Genomic DNA, 15,594 nt, shown 5'->3' with positions numbered 1-15,594 from the left:
GAATCACACAGAGAAATGTAAAATTGCAACTGTCACAGCTGCTTGCAAAGAAATATCCAGTATCCTCAGACCATGTAAGAAGGGGATTTCACTTCATTTCACTTAAGAGCTTCCCCCAGGAAGTGAGCTGCTATCTGAAGGAAGAGTAAGAGTTGACTAGTTAAAGAGATATGGCAAGGCTTGTGAAGAACACTCCAGACAGAGGCAGCAGCATATGCCAAGGCCCTGTGGCAGGAAGAAGCATGATGCCAGTGAGGCTCAAGTATAGAAAGCAAGGGGTGGCAGGGGATGAAGGGAGGCCGGCCAGGGAGGTAGAAGCCAGTGATAGAAGAGGGAAGCTGGTGGACTCCATTCTCCACCATCTGCAGACAACCACATAGAAGCCACATATACACGATCATCCTCTCTCCCCACACAGCTGAATTATAACACTTCCTTAGACCCTCTGCCAAAGGACACAAATAATCAGTATCAACTTGCATGTATCTGGCCTGGACTCAAATCTGAAACTCTGAAATTTATTTCAGACATGAAACTTTGGAAGCTGAAGTTGTATTTGCTAAATACTTAGATCTTTCATGGAGGCCTTTATTCATTCCATTCAGCAGGTGGAGTAGAGGAAAATGCTTTTTATTCCCAATATATTCCCTTAAACCCAAAAGGAAAAACAAAGTTTGCCAGCATAGCTGAGGTGGGAGTTAGAACAGGGAAGCAGTGATTCTGTTCTGTATCTTGAGTCTCATTCATATCGAAAACATGAAGTAATTAGCTTCTTATTGCTGTACTTCCAGAGATTCTGAATTTGATGTTTCTGTCCAAGTTTGGGTAGCTATGCTACTATTCAGTCCAAAAACAAATGAAGCAGCTTAAAAAGAATCACACAACTAAAAACCACATCTTTCACAAGCTACAAAAACAGAAGACAACTAGGAAACTTTTCAGAGATAGTGCCAGTTTCATGATTCAGGGACAGGAGAGGGGGAATTGGCTAGCTGGAGGCAATGTCTTAATCTGGGTATGAAAATAGATAATATACATATGTTTTTATAGATCTAAGGAGGAAAACTCAACAGCTCACATTACTTTTCAGAAACTAGCTCCTTAGAGTCCTAAGGTCAAATAGTGATCCCATGGAAAAGACAAATAAACCAAAGGGAAATTAAAGTGAATAGAGACAAAATATTTTTGGTATTCCAGGTTCTATGAGAAACATGACTGATTCTTTATAATAACCACTCTGAATTGATCTCATTCCTTTTTCTAAAAGGCATGGGGCTAGGTGTGATGGCTCACACCTGTAATCCCAGCACTTAGAGAGGCCGAGGTAGGTGGATCATTTGAGGTCAGGAGTTCGAGACCAGCCAGGCTAACATGGAGAAACCCCATCTCTACTAAAAATACAAAAATTAACCAGGCATGGTGGTACATGCCTGTAATCCCAGCTATTCAGGAGGCTGAGGCACAAGAAGAACCTGGGAGGCAGAGGTTGCAGTGAGCTGAGATCGTGCCACTGCACTATAGCCTGGGTGACAGAGTGAGACTCTTGTCTCAGAAAAAATAAATAAATAAAGTTTAAAAGGCATGGACAGGAGATCTGCCTTCCTGACAACCAAACAATAAAGTACTTTCTGAATTCCTGGTTTGGAAGAAGGGATTGTAACAGACACCAGAGAATCCAGAGAACAAAAAACCGACACTATTAAGAGGTTCACACTCACAATTTGGCTGGTGAACGTGATACACGAACAAATCATTAGAATGTAACAGGAGAGCACTAAGAGGAATATGGACTGGATGCTACCAGAACACAGGTAGGAGGAAAAATTCTACTCAGGGGAGTTAGGGAAGACTTCCCAGAGGAGGAACGTTTCAGCTCTATCAGAAGTGACAAGCAGGCACTACGGTTTGTACGTTCGCATGTCCCCAAAATTCATGTGTTGAAACCGAATCACCAGTGTGATAGCGTTAGGAGGTAGGACCTTTGGGAGGACCTACCTCCTAAAGGAATTAGCACCAGTATAAAAGAGGCCTGCTGGAACTGCCTTGTCTCTTCCACTGTGAGGACAAAGCCAGAAGGAGCCATGAACCACTTTCTATCAACTAGAAAGTGGGTCCTTGCCAGACACCAAATCTGCTGGTGCCTTGATCTTGAGCTTCCCAGCTTCCAGAACTGTGAACAATAAATTTCTTACAAGCTATTCAGTCTGTGGTATGTTTTAACAGCACAGACAAAGACAGCAGGTGTCTACCAGGTGGGGAAGTAGTAAAAGGAAGCAGGACCATGGAGTCTCACCTCACTCATGGATTAGATACCAAAGAGTCGCGCACGAAAGGGAGCCACACGTGGTCAAAGTCACCCCCAACAAGCCTGCAGGGAGACGCATGTGCCATCCTTGGGCCAATCCAACATGGCCGTTTCTTCCTCCCACATGGAAACAGATCACAGATCACTGCTTCTTCAGCTGGGCACTAGAGGAAGTCACTGACATGTGCTTGGGGGCTACATCCTATGAATATAGTGAATAATTAAGCACCATCATCACCCTTAGCCAAGAAGTGCTCCTGGAATGAGAGGCCCAGAAAACTGGGGCAACAGCAGACTCCCACCTCACCTCTCACTGCCCTGGGAGCACAAATGCAAGGAGTAGAAGGATGAGCAGATCACCCACACTATTAACTGCGACTTTTTCTTTTCTCTCTGCCAAGTAAAGTTTCTTTCCTGTGAGTTAACTATGTGTGTGTGACGTCACTTTCCTGCCAAGGAGAGGGCACAAGCTCTGGAGTCCTCTGATGCTACTACTGTATTTGTGATTTCCGTAAGACTTGGTCTCCCTATCTCTAATACGGGGAGAACAGCGTAAGCTTCTTCACTTGGTTGGCATGAGGATTCAGTGAACTAAGCCATGCAGATTGCATAGAAACACTGCGAGGCACAGGGAAAGTGGTCCATGAGTATTTACTATTACTGCTATTATTAGGACTCCAGTCAGAGGACACAGCACAGGTTTGGGCCCAAGTACAAGAACAGCAGGTTTAAAGGATGTTGAGCAGCACAACTTGCCAGAGGTGAAGCTGGTAAAGCAGGAAACTTACTTCACAAATCAGGAGAATTTGGGAAGGTTCTTTATTGCAGGACTAAGCTTCTACTCTGCCTTTGGGCAAGAAGAAACCAGTGGAGATTTGAAGCAGGTAAGTCATAACGTGACATTTTGATTAAACTGAGATAGCTCTAGCTGTACCGTGGGAGAGAAGGTGGGAAAATCAACCAGGAGGATCCTGCAGGAGGTTAGTCTTGAGATAAGGAGAAAATAAATTGGCTGGGCGCAGTGACTCATGCCTGTAATCCCAGTGCTTTGGGAGGCCGAGGCAGGAGGATCTCTTGAGGCCAGGAGTTTGAGACCAGCCTGGCCAACATGGTGAAACCGCATCTCTACTAAAAATACACAAATTATCTGGGCGTGGTGGCACATGCCTATAATTCCAGCTACTCAGGAGGCTGAGGCATGAGAATCACTTGAACCCAGGAGGCAGAGGTTGCAGTGAGCTGAGATCATGCCCCTGCACTCCAGCCTGGGCAAAAGAACAAGACTCTATCTCAAAAAAAAAGAAAGAAAGAAAATGAATTGACAATGATGATGATGACAATGACAGTCTTGGCGTGGGTCCCCCAAAAACAGACCCTGAGACCATGACTTGGGTGCAGGTTGAGAGGAAAGTCCAAGAAGTACAAGTTGAGGGAGGAGAAAGGCAGACGTGGAAGGGAGAAGGGCCAAAAAAAGGCATATCCCTGAGCAGGTGACTGCTGTAGAAAACTGGCCTCGATTCCAACGGGGGCGCTCTGAGGGACTGTGGAGGAAACACCTCAGAATTGCCCAGCAAGGGAAGATGGGGTACTTACTCATTGACTTCCATCTTTCTCTGGTTGAGGGTTTCTACAGGAGGTGTAAATCCCAGGACTTCTGGGCTGCTCTCCTCTGGAATGACAAGCTCCTGGAGCACCTGAGGAAGTCCTTGGGGAGAGAAAGAGAGAGAGGTGGGCTTTGAGGTGGGAAGTTTGAGTTTGATTGGGAACTGTCCTTCAGGGCTGCATGTGAGCTCAGAAGTGGCTGACAGGATATGGGGAGTTGGAGAGGAGGAGGAGGAGGAAGAGTAATGGCAGCAGGCAACCTTTACTGGGTGTTTCCCATGGGCCAGGCATGGTGCTAAGCACTTAATATAAATACATTATCACAGTCTACCCTTACAGCCCTCAGGAGGTGATGATGCTCTTAGTATCTTCATCTTATAGATGGGGAAACTGAAGCACCAAGAGGTTATATGATATACCCAAAGTCACACAGCAAGTAAACGATGACACCCATACTTGAGCTCACGTATTCCGAGTCCAGGGTCCACACCTTCCGTCACTACTCTATACTGCCTCAGAGAGAATGGCAACATGCTGGGAAGAAGGGATAAATCTGAGAACAATTTAGGGTAGTACTGCCCGTAGAATTTTCTGTAATGATGGAAATGATATCTGTGCTGCACAGTATAGTAGTCATTAGCTACATGTGACTCTTGAGCACTTGGAAATGTGAATTGTGTGACTGAAGAATTAAAATTTGAATTTTATGTAATTTTAATTAATTTAAATTGAAATAGCAATGCATGGCTAGTGGCTACTGAACTGGACAATGAAAATTTAGGAGGTAGAATATCCTGACATGAAGAAGGTGACGATGACTTAGAACTTCACTAGCATGATGATGTTATACTGCATGGTGATGTGTGCCACAGTAAGTTACTAAGAGTATTTTAAAATCTGAAATTAGGGTGGGCATGGTGGCTCATGCCTGTAATTCCAGCACCTTGGGAGGCCGAGGCGGGAGGATTGTTTGAGCCCGGCAGTTTGAGACCAGCCTGGGCAATGTGGCAAAATCCCCTCTCTAAAAAAATACAAAACTTAACCAGGTGTGGTGGCACATGCCTATAGTCCCAGCTACTTGGGAGGCTAAGGTGGGAGGATCTGTTGAGCCTGGGAGGTTGAGGCTGCAGTGGGCTGGGATTGCACCACTGCACTCCAGCCTGGGTGACAGAGTGAGATCCTATCGCAAAACAAACAAAATCTTAAATTAATGAATTTTAAATTTTTTATTTTAAAATTTTATCAAATGAATGCAGATCCATAGTTTAAAAAGTCATATGGTTGTATAGGGTTTATAACAAAACGCAGCAGCCTCCCCTCCCGTTGCACCCACTTCCTGCTCCCAGAGGCAACTACTTTCATTTCCTCTAGATACTTCTTTTGATACCTTTGTATTTCTAAATATCATGTTGACATTGTATTTCCTGATTTTTCTTCAATATTAAACAGTATCTATTGGCTTCATTATGGGAAATACGGATTTATCTTCTTGCCCTATCCGCCAGCCAGATGTATACAAAGACTCCACTGCATCCCAGTGCCATTTGCACTCTCCCTATGTAGCCACAGCACACCACTGGTTAGATCAACATTCAATGTTTACATAGTAAAACTATGTAACTGTTAGTTGCATAAAGACCACACAGATGATTGTGTTTCTTTTCTTACAGCAGTGTCTGGTTTTTATTGCCTCCATTTTCAACCTGCTTATCATTAATTCAGGCCCGGCGCGGTGACTTATGCCTGTAATCCCAGCACTTTGGGAGGCCGAGGCTGGAGGATCACAAGGTCAGGAGATCGAGACCATCCTGGCTGACATGGTGAAACCCCATCTCCACCAAAAACTCAAAAAATTAGCTGGGCATGGTGGCAGGCACCTGTAGTCCCAGCTACTCAGGAGGCTGAGGCAGGAGAACTGCTTGAACCCAGGAGGCGGAGGTTGCAGTCAGCTGAGGTCGCGCCACTGCATTCCAGCATGGACAACAGAGCGAGACTCTGTCTCAAAAAAAAATAAAGTCATTAATTCAGGCCCAAACTTTCTGGTAAAACTCTATAAAGTCTCTTAGTACAGTCAACTACATTGCTTATCACTTCCACTTTTCATTGCAATATCCATTCTGAAGCCCTCCAATCTCTTTCTCCAATTCATGAGGCTGTTCTCGGGGCCTCCTGCAGGGCAGTCACCCTGTGGCTTCCCTCCACGATTTTCCTGGGATTCCTTATAACTCCCTCCTGTTTTAGACTGGCTGTTCTAGGATCCCACAGAATCTTCTTTCTTGATTTATTCTTCACCCACCTACCCATCTTTTAAAATATCCTTCAGTAGCTTTTTTATAAATGGTACATGGAAAGTCACTTTTTAAAAAGGGGCTTTGTCATGAAAATGTCTTCATTCTAGCCTTTTACTTTTGTGACAGTCTGGCTGGGTATGGAAATTTCAGTTGGAAATTATTCTCCCTCATAAACATGAAGACATTGTTCTTTTATCCCGTAAGAGTACTGAAATGAAAAAGTGTGATGTCATTCTGATTTCTGATCAATTACATGGCATGCCTTCTTTTCCTCTGGAAGTTTTCAGTATCTTCTTTGCCTCCAGTGTTTGAAATGTTTTACTAGTGAGCCTTAGTATGAATATTTTTATTCACTGTGTTGAGTTTGTGGTGGGCCCTTCCAATCTAGAAACGTATGTCCTTTGGTTCTAGGAAATTCTCTGGTACAACTTCTTAGATAATTGTCTCCTATCCATTTATTAAGTATCCCCTGCCAACCCAGCTCTACTGTTAGTAGAAGCTTGACTTCCTGATTTGATCCTTTAATATTCTTCTTTTTCTATCTCTCTCTTATTTTCCATCTTTTGGTGTTTTTTTGTCATATTCTCTGGAAGATTTCTTCCACTTGTTTTAAATTAAGGAATAATTAAAAGATGCAATAATTAAATGAATGCTTAGTCTTTGACTGGAACTTGATTTGCAAAATACAACTATGAAAGACAATTTTGAAAAAATTGGAGGAATGTGAATATGAAATGGATATTAAATGATATTTTAAAATTATTAAGGATTTATTGAAGGATATTAGGGAATTATTATTAAGTTGTATAGTGGTTAATTTTATGTGTCAATGTGTCTAGGCCACAGTCCACCAATATTTGGTCAAGTATTATTCTAGATACTTCTGTAAAGGTATATGCTATGTAAGGTTAACACTCAATTAGACTTTGAGTAAAGCAGATGCTCCTCTATAACGCAGGTGGGCCTCATCCAATCAGCTGAAAGCCTGAATAGGAAAAAGACGGACCTCCCTTGAGGAGGAAGGAATTATGCCAGCAGACAGCTTTCACACTCAAACTACAACATCGGCTCTTCCTTTAGGTATTTTTTTCTTTATTTATTTTGAGATGAGAGTCTCACTTTGTCTCCCAGCTGGAGTGCAGTGGCATGATCATAGCTCACTGCAACCTCAAATTCCTGGCCTCAAGGGATCCACCCACCTCAGACTCCTAAGTAGCTGGGACTACAGGCAAGTACTACGATGCTCTTGAGTTTTCAGCCTGCCATCATACCCTGCAGGTATGATGGACTTGCCAGCCTCCACAATCGTGCAAGCCAATTCCTTAAAATAAATATCTATCTCATACACACACACACACACACACACACACACACACACACACATACCCCCTGTTGCTTCTGGTTCTCTGGAAAACTCTAACGTAAGTTGTTAAGCAGTGGGTGTATGAGTGTTTATTATACTATTCTCTTTACTTCTGTTTTAAAATTCCCAAAGTAGACAGTCAAATCAAAGAGGAAAATTAAAAAATCATAGCAGTGGGTGGACAGTACTGGGGGTTCATTAGTCAAGTAGATGAGGTTTTTAAACTCCTCAGGGAGTGGGAGCAGGTAAGAAACTAGGTCTTGAGCTGAAGGTAGGCAGGAACTGCAATTGAGACATCTGTTAACCAGGAGTTTCGAAGAACTACACTCTAGTCAGAGAAGGGATGGATCAAAACAAAATAGCCTATTCATTGGCCTGAGGATGCGGCTCTCTTCAACCTTGTGCCATGAAGAAGAAAGTTCTCCAAGACTTTATAATCATGAGCCTGTCCTCAAGAAGATTTGGGCTACAACGTTATTACCTGCTTGGTCTAGGAACCCTTAGCCTTAGAAATTAACATAAGAAAGAGGTCCGTGATATTCCTGGGACACCAGGTGACAGCAAAGAAAAGCCTCTCTGTAGATCTAAAGCCCTAAATCAGGATGCTTGGTGTTTCCATGTTTACTGCACCCCAATCAATAGCTCATAATTCAAAAATTACTTACAAAAAGTTAAATGAGAGAGAGCCAGCAGACACACCAACTGTACGTCTGAACATGCAAGAGCTTCAGATACTGAACATTCAAGAGCTTCAGGACACTGACTGGATACAGGCCATAAAATAAGCATCTTTAAAATGATCCAATACGTTTTTCAAAAAGGACTTAAAATTGAGAAATAAAAAGGCTATCATAAACACTAGCAGATTTAATTCAGAAAGTAACTAAATACAACTTCAAATGAAAAATGGAGACATTGAAATTAAAAACCCAATAGGCAGAAACTTCCAGAAATGGCAGAGGATTGAAGTGGTTTTGAAATGTTCCCACTGATAACAATGATAAAAACAAGTTTGGGGGGGAAAAAAAAAACTTTTTTAAAGAAGAACTATTTAAAGACCCTGGAGAGAATCCAAAAGCAGATAGAAGCAGGAGACTTTAATCTTAAAAACTGCCACAGGAAGGAGTAGGAATTTCAAGTTTCTATCTTCCCCACCCGAGGGTGATGTCCAACCCTCACAGCTAGGGCTGTGAAAAACAGCCATGGAAAAACCGCAGCCTTACCAGCTAAGGGTTCCACAGATTGGAGTTCAAGGCTGAAAAGTAGCTAGAAGTCTACAGGAAAAGTACTGGCAGCAGAAAAACCACAGAAGAAGTATAAAACTCTGAGTATAAACTCTGTCCAGGTCTCTGGCCAAAAGCTAAACTACACATATGTGGTAAAAGACCCTGAGGAACCTGGTGAAAAAGTGGACAGAAACCAGAGCAAAATCTCCCCTTGAATACAGAGCTTTGTGAATGTGCTGCCTTTTAAAAACAAACAAACAAACAAACAGACTTAGTACATTTCCTAACCATGCACAATTCAGGTGGCAGAAAATTGAATCTTGTAGCCTTGAAACGTCAGAGACAGCCTAAAATCAGCCAAATAGCTACAAATCAGGGAGAGGGAGCATCCATAAGCAAGAAAGTGCACAAAGAAGGTGACTGCCGTCTCTGCTGAAATCCTGGGCTAACTACCAAATTACACAGAAACAGGGAAAACCCCCAAAGGGGCAGGCAGAAAAGCAGCAATCAGAAGCCATGCGAAGAGAGATACTGGCTGCTGGGTATCACAGGGGGACAAAGTTTGTGGTTGGAGACTAAACAAGACAGCTGCCTACTAGAACAAAAACTCAGTAGTCTTCAGAAGAATACAACAGGATCTAGAGTTGCCATAATGAATTATCTATAAGGCCCAACTTTTTCTTTTTTTTTTTTTTTGAGGGAGTCTCGCTGTGTTACCCAGGCTGGAGTGTAGTGGCAGAATCTCAGCTCACTGCAAGCTCCACCTCCTGGGTTCACGCCATTCTCTTGCCTCAGCCTCCCGAGTAGCTGGGACTACAGGAGCCTGCCACCATGCCCAGCTAATTTTGTTTTTGTATTTTTAGTAGAGACGGGGTTTCACCGTGTTAGCCAGGATGGTCTCGATCTCCTGACCTTGTGATCCACCCATCTCGACCTCCCAAAGTGCTGGGATTAAAGGCGTGAACCACCATGCTCAGCCTTAAGGCCCAACTTTCAACCAGAAATTACTATACATGCAAAGAAACATTAAAGTGCACTCTATACTCAGAGAAAAAGGCAGCCAATAGAAACCAATTCTGAGTGGCTCCAGATGTTGCATTTAGCAGACAAAAATCTTTAAACCAGTTATTACAAATATGTTCGAAGAATCCAAGGAAAACATGATAAACATTGAATGAACAGCTTGGAACTCTCAGTGGAGAAATTAAAACTAAAATACATATAAAATAAAAAAGGGTTGGCCGGGCGCGGTGGCTCACGCCTGTAATCCCAGCACTTTGGGAGGCCGAGGCGGGCGGATCACAAGGTCAGGAGATCGAGACCATCCTGGCTAATATGGTGAAACCCCGTCTCTACTAAAAATAGAAAAAAATTAGCCGGGCGCAGTGGCGGGCGCCTGTAGTCCCAGCTACTCGGGAGGCTGAGGCAGGAGAATGGCGTGAACCCGGGAGGCGGAGCTTGCAGTGAGCCGAGATTGCGCCACTGCACTCCAGCCTGGGCGACAGAGCAAGACTCCGTCTCAAAAAAAAAAAAAAAAAAAAAAAAAAAAAGGGGGAAATTCTAGGGTTGAAAAGTACAAAATCTGACATTTTAAAAGTTCACTAGATGGGTTTAACTGAATATTGGGGATGGCAGAAGGAAAAATCAAGGAACATGAAGATAATGCAACAGAAATGCCATACCCAAACAACAGAAAGAAGGAAGATTGAAGAAAAATGGAGAGAACCTTAGAGACCTGGGGGAACAATATCCAGATGTTCAATATACATATGATTGTAATTCCAGAGGAAGAAGAGAGAGGAGGGAGTAGAAAAAATATCTGAAGAAATAATTATTGAAAATTTCCCAAAGGATCATAAGGAAAGTTTTAGGGGTATAGAAATGTTCTGTATTTTGAGTGTGGTGGTGATTTCATGGGTATATACATTCATCAAAACGTATCTAACTGTACAATTTAAATAGATGTGCTCCTATTCACAATAGCAAAGACATGAAATCAACCTAAATGTCCATCAATGACAAACTAGATAAAGAACATGTGGTACATATACACCATGGAATACTATGCAGTCATAAAAAAGAATGAGACCAGTCTTTTGTGGGAACATGAATGGAGCTGGAGGCCATTATCGTCAGCAAACTAACACAGGAACAGAAAACCAAATACTACATTCTCACTTGTAAGTGGGAGCTAAATGACGAGAATTTATAAATATAAAGGAAGAAACAACAGACACTGAGGTCTACTTGAGGATGGAAGGAAGGAGAGGAGCAGAAACGATAATTATTGGGTATGAGGCTTAATACCTGGGTGATGAAATAATCTGTACAGCAAACCCCCATGACACGAATTTACCTATGCAACAAACCAGCACGTGTGCCCTCGAACCTAAAATAAAAGTTAAAAAAAGAAAACTTGGGAAATTAAAGGAGCAATATATGTGATGATTTTGAACTTCACAAAATAAATATTAATAAAAATAAATAGGTATGCATTATTGTACATAAATTCAATCTTGATAAAGTTGGTTTAAAAAGTAAATGATGGCATAAACTTCCCCCCTCCATTAAAAAAAAATCCTAATGTATGGGTTAAATATTATATTGAACACATCTGAAGAGAATACAGAAAACAGAAAAATAGATTTGCAGAAATTAACCAGAATGCCATGTGGTGAGATAAATGAGCAGGGTAGAGGCATGAAAAATAGAATGAGTGGAGGAGTTTCTGTAGGACAGAAGCAAGGAAATGTGGTGAGATGGCATGTGGAGAGATTATCACGGATGATTTTCCAGTTTTGAGGAAAGACAAGAATCCTGAGGTTCAGGAAGGAAATGGAGCCCCCTACAGAACAAATAAAACCATATCCACATCTAGGAACACCTTTGTGAGTGTGAAGAATGCCACAGGAAATACGTTAAAAACAGCTGGAAGAGCCAGGCATGGTGGCTCATGCCTATAATCCCAGCACTTTGGGAGGCCAAGGCGGGCGGATCACCTGAGATCAGGAATTCGAGACCAGCCTGACCAACATGGTGAAACCCCATCTCTACTAAAAATACAAAATTAGTGGGGCATGGTGGAGCATGCCTGTAATCCCAGGGAGGCTGAGGCAGGAGAATCGCTTGAACCTGGGAGGCGGAGGTTGCGATGAACTGAGATCGCACCTTTGCACTCCAGCCTGGGCACTCCAGCCTGGGCAACAAGAGTGAAACTCTGTCTCAAAAACAAAAAACAAACAAACAAACAAATAGCTGGAGGAAAGAATGATGACCTCCACAGTGGCATTTACAGTGGCAGCAGACTTCTCAACATGACGACAGTGGCCAGGAGACAGCAGAATCTGGTCTTCAAAAAGCTGAGAGAAAATCACCATCACCCCGCCCAGTTGGCGCCTCACAGCCAACTGCAGATCCATTTCTGAACTTCTGTTTTGAACCTTCTCATGACCTCTTCATTCTCGGCCATCAAAATAGGCTCAGTCTCTTAGGCTATTAAGGGATTTTATTTAAAGTAAACAGTGTTAATGTGTTCAGGGTGTTAATGACATAATACTGTGGCCTGCCAGTGTTGACCTAAGCCGCTTTTATTATAATATTACTAAAATATACACAAATATATAAAACTAGGTATAAACCTCATATGCTTATAGTTCCTTAAACTATAAAGTTGTTTAATAGTAAACAACTATTAAACCCAAACAAACGTGTAAATATATATGTGATTTATAAATTAAAAACAAAGTTACAGTGCCAATAAAATCCAAAACGTTGACATAAATGTGACAGAATGCACCATCCATTTATCTGTTGATGGACGCTTGAGTTGTTTCCACAGACAAAATACCAGATTCTTAGAAACTAGAATCCTGCAATATAGTTTTATGCTTTCTGTTTCACTGTGGGAGGCCAGCATAGTGGCTTACAATGATGGGTCTGGAGTCAGACTGCCTGGGTTTAAATCCCACTGTGTGATTTGGGTAAGTGACTGAACCTCTTAGTTTCTATCCGCTTTCCTGTAAAGTGGATATAGTAAGAATACTTACTCATGGGGAAGTTGTGAAGATTCAATCCAACAATGCAAGGAAAGCATTTAGCCTTGTGCTCAGGACACACAAAGGGCTTCTTCATAAGTTATTATTATCATTATTGTAATTACTCCTTTTTAATGATAAACCCATGTTAACCTCTGTTCCATTATTTTAAAGGCTAATCAATTTAATGAGACTCCAAAATATAATCCCAAAAGACTATTCAATGAAAAAATCCTAATGACCTTAGGACCTACAAAGCTGGCTCTGTGTCCACCTTCACCTGCAATGAATAAGGCATCAACCACCAGGCTTTTTTGAGTTTGGAATGCCTTAGTTAGTGTGAGCCACTGATGACTTAGTTTTCACACTCTGTCTTCTCTTCAGTCTACCTTGCGATGGGGTAGTATTAGCCTTCCCTTGGTCCCTGTGTGAGCATCAACTTCCACGCAAAGCTGGGAACTGAAAGAGTGTGGTCAGACACTCCCCGAGTGATCATCCAGGTGATCCAGAATAGGTTTACAGTCCTTTCATCCTTTCAAAAGAAAACAGAAACACACAGACACACACACACATGTACACACTCATCCCCCCGCCACACACACACATACACACACACACCCCTCCTAGAACTCTCTGACACTTAACAATGTGTATGTGGACTCTGGTTCTCTCTCTCTCTCTCTCTCTCTCTTACTTTCTCTCTGTTAGATTTAACAACTTCCTGGGAAGAAGGATTTTAAGCCAAAAGAATCTCTTGGGGTGAGAATATTAGGCTTGGCGGAAGGCTACGGCAGGGGACTGGTAAAGGGGAGGGTTTGTTACACTCTAGGGGCAAAAGAATGCTTATGCACATAAAAAAGAAACAACAAAACTCTGCTATATATCCAGTCAACAAAGAGGGCAAGCCCAGCTGTAGAGAATGATAACCTTATACTTCTTAGTCTCTATGGAGTGGCAATTCATGATAAGAAAGGCTAGACTGAACTCCTATCTTTACAATGTTTATCAGGGGAAATTTAATAGGCCAACTAGCAACATTGGAAGAGAAACTGCACTACTTAAAAATACCATTGCTTTTTAATGACTTTAGCCCCTACTGTATACAAATGAAGCTACTTAAATATAAATTATAGCTATCACTTAATTAAAGTCTATTAAGTTCTTTGAAGGTGTATCCATGAAGGCAATCATAATCTATTTCCCAAACACTTTACAGTTCAAACTGGCCCTACTACCAATCATTCTAAATGGGTATGGAATTAGCTGAGCTCTGAGTCTGGGTCGGTTCAGACACATCTTACAAATAAAAACAGATCCTGCAGAGTGTGAAAGCTTCTTCCCACATGGTACTTTTGGCCCCTATCTCCTTAAGTCTTCTCCTAATGGCCTGGCAAACCCTGTGGAGAAATGAAGCAAGGGCCAGACAAAGTCGATCACATGAGATGTTATCAAACACTACTTCCAGACCCAAGCAAGTGATTACACCACGACCTAAGCCAGGGCACACAAACACAGGCTGGCTCCCCGATGGGCCCTGGGTCATTTCCACGAGTCCCCTTTTCCCATAACCAAATTCTGACTACCGTTTTCCTCCTCTCAGGACACAAGGGACATTAATGGACAAAAAAATGGGTAGAATTCCTAAAATCCTTTAAGCTTACAAAATACAAAGAACAATGACTAGATTCATACAAAATATCAGATTCCTAGAACTAAAATCTTCCTTCCCCTGCCAATTTAAATTAAAAAGTAGGGGTGGCAAAAGAATTAAAAGCAGGTGAGCCCAGGAAGCTGAGGTTGCAGTGAGCCAAGATCACACCACTGCACTACAGCCTAGGTGACAGAGCAAGACCCTGTCTCAAAAAAAAAAAAAAAAAAAAAAAGGTCAGGCACAGTGGCTCACACCTGTAATCCCAGCATTTTGGGAAGCCGAGGCGTGTGGATCACTTGAGCCCAGGAATTCAAGACCAGCCTGGGCAACGTGGTGAAAAACCATCTCTAAAAAAATACCAAAAAAAAAAAAAAGGAAAAGAAAATTAGTTGCGTGTGGTGGTGTGTGCCTGTACTCTGGAGGCTAAGGTGGAAGAATCGCTTGAGCTGGGGTGGTTGAGGCTGCAGTGAACCGAGATCATGCCACTGCACTCCAGCCAGGGCGACAGAGTGACATCCTATCTCAAAATAAAAAAAAAATAATAATTAAAAGCAGGGACACAAATACTTGTATGCCAATGTGAATAGCAACATTATTCACAATAACCAACCAGTATAAATAACCCAAGTGTCCCTCACAAGAGTGGATAAAGAAAATGTGTTGTATACATGTAATGGAACAGTACTCAGCCATAAAAAGGAATGAAGCGCTGATACATGGTACAACATGGATGAACCTTAAAAACATTATGCTAAGTGAAAAAACCCATACATGAAAGGCCAAGTATTGTATGATCCCATTTATACGAGAATATCTAGAATAGGCAAATTCATAGAGATAAAAAGAAGATGAGAAGTTGCCAGGAGCTGGGGGAAATGGAGAGTTATTGCTTAATGGTTACACAGTTTCTACGTGGGGTGATGGAAACATTTTGGAAACAGATAGTAGTGATGGTTGCACAACAGTGTGAACGTAATTAATACCAGGTACTGATTTGTACGTTTCAACATAGCTAAAGGGGAAAATTATATGTTATATGTTTTAGCACAATTAAAAATAATAAAGGACTTGAATCACTGGAAACAACTCAAATGTCCTTCATCAAGTGAATGAATAATCAAA

General features: G+C 42.0%; 1 protein-coding gene across 3 annotated transcripts in view; it reads right to left on the bottom strand.

The window, feature by feature from the left end:
* The window catches only part of ARHGAP26 (Rho GTPase activating protein 26), an 899,552-nt gene that overhangs the window by 651,862 nt on the left and 232,096 nt on the right, over window positions 1-15,594 (bottom strand). For all 3 annotated transcript variants that reach the window (XM_045394984.3, XM_073994505.1, XM_045394985.3), the window contains one exon: window positions 3,899-4,010. In XM_045394984.3, the coding sequence (XP_045250919.2) occupies window positions 3,899-3,902 (4 nt within the window). In that variant the 5' untranslated portion in view covers window positions 3,903-4,010. The remainder of the gene's footprint in view (window positions 1-3,898; window positions 4,011-15,594) is intronic.

This window comes from Macaca fascicularis, chromosome 6, assembly GCF_037993035.2.
Source record: "Macaca fascicularis isolate 582-1 chromosome 6, T2T-MFA8v1.1".
NCBI classification, from domain to species: domain Eukaryota; kingdom Metazoa; phylum Chordata; class Mammalia; order Primates; family Cercopithecidae; genus Macaca; species Macaca fascicularis.
The sequence above is the reverse complement of the archived record's forward strand: the minus strand, read 5'-3'. Positions and strand labels throughout refer to the sequence as shown.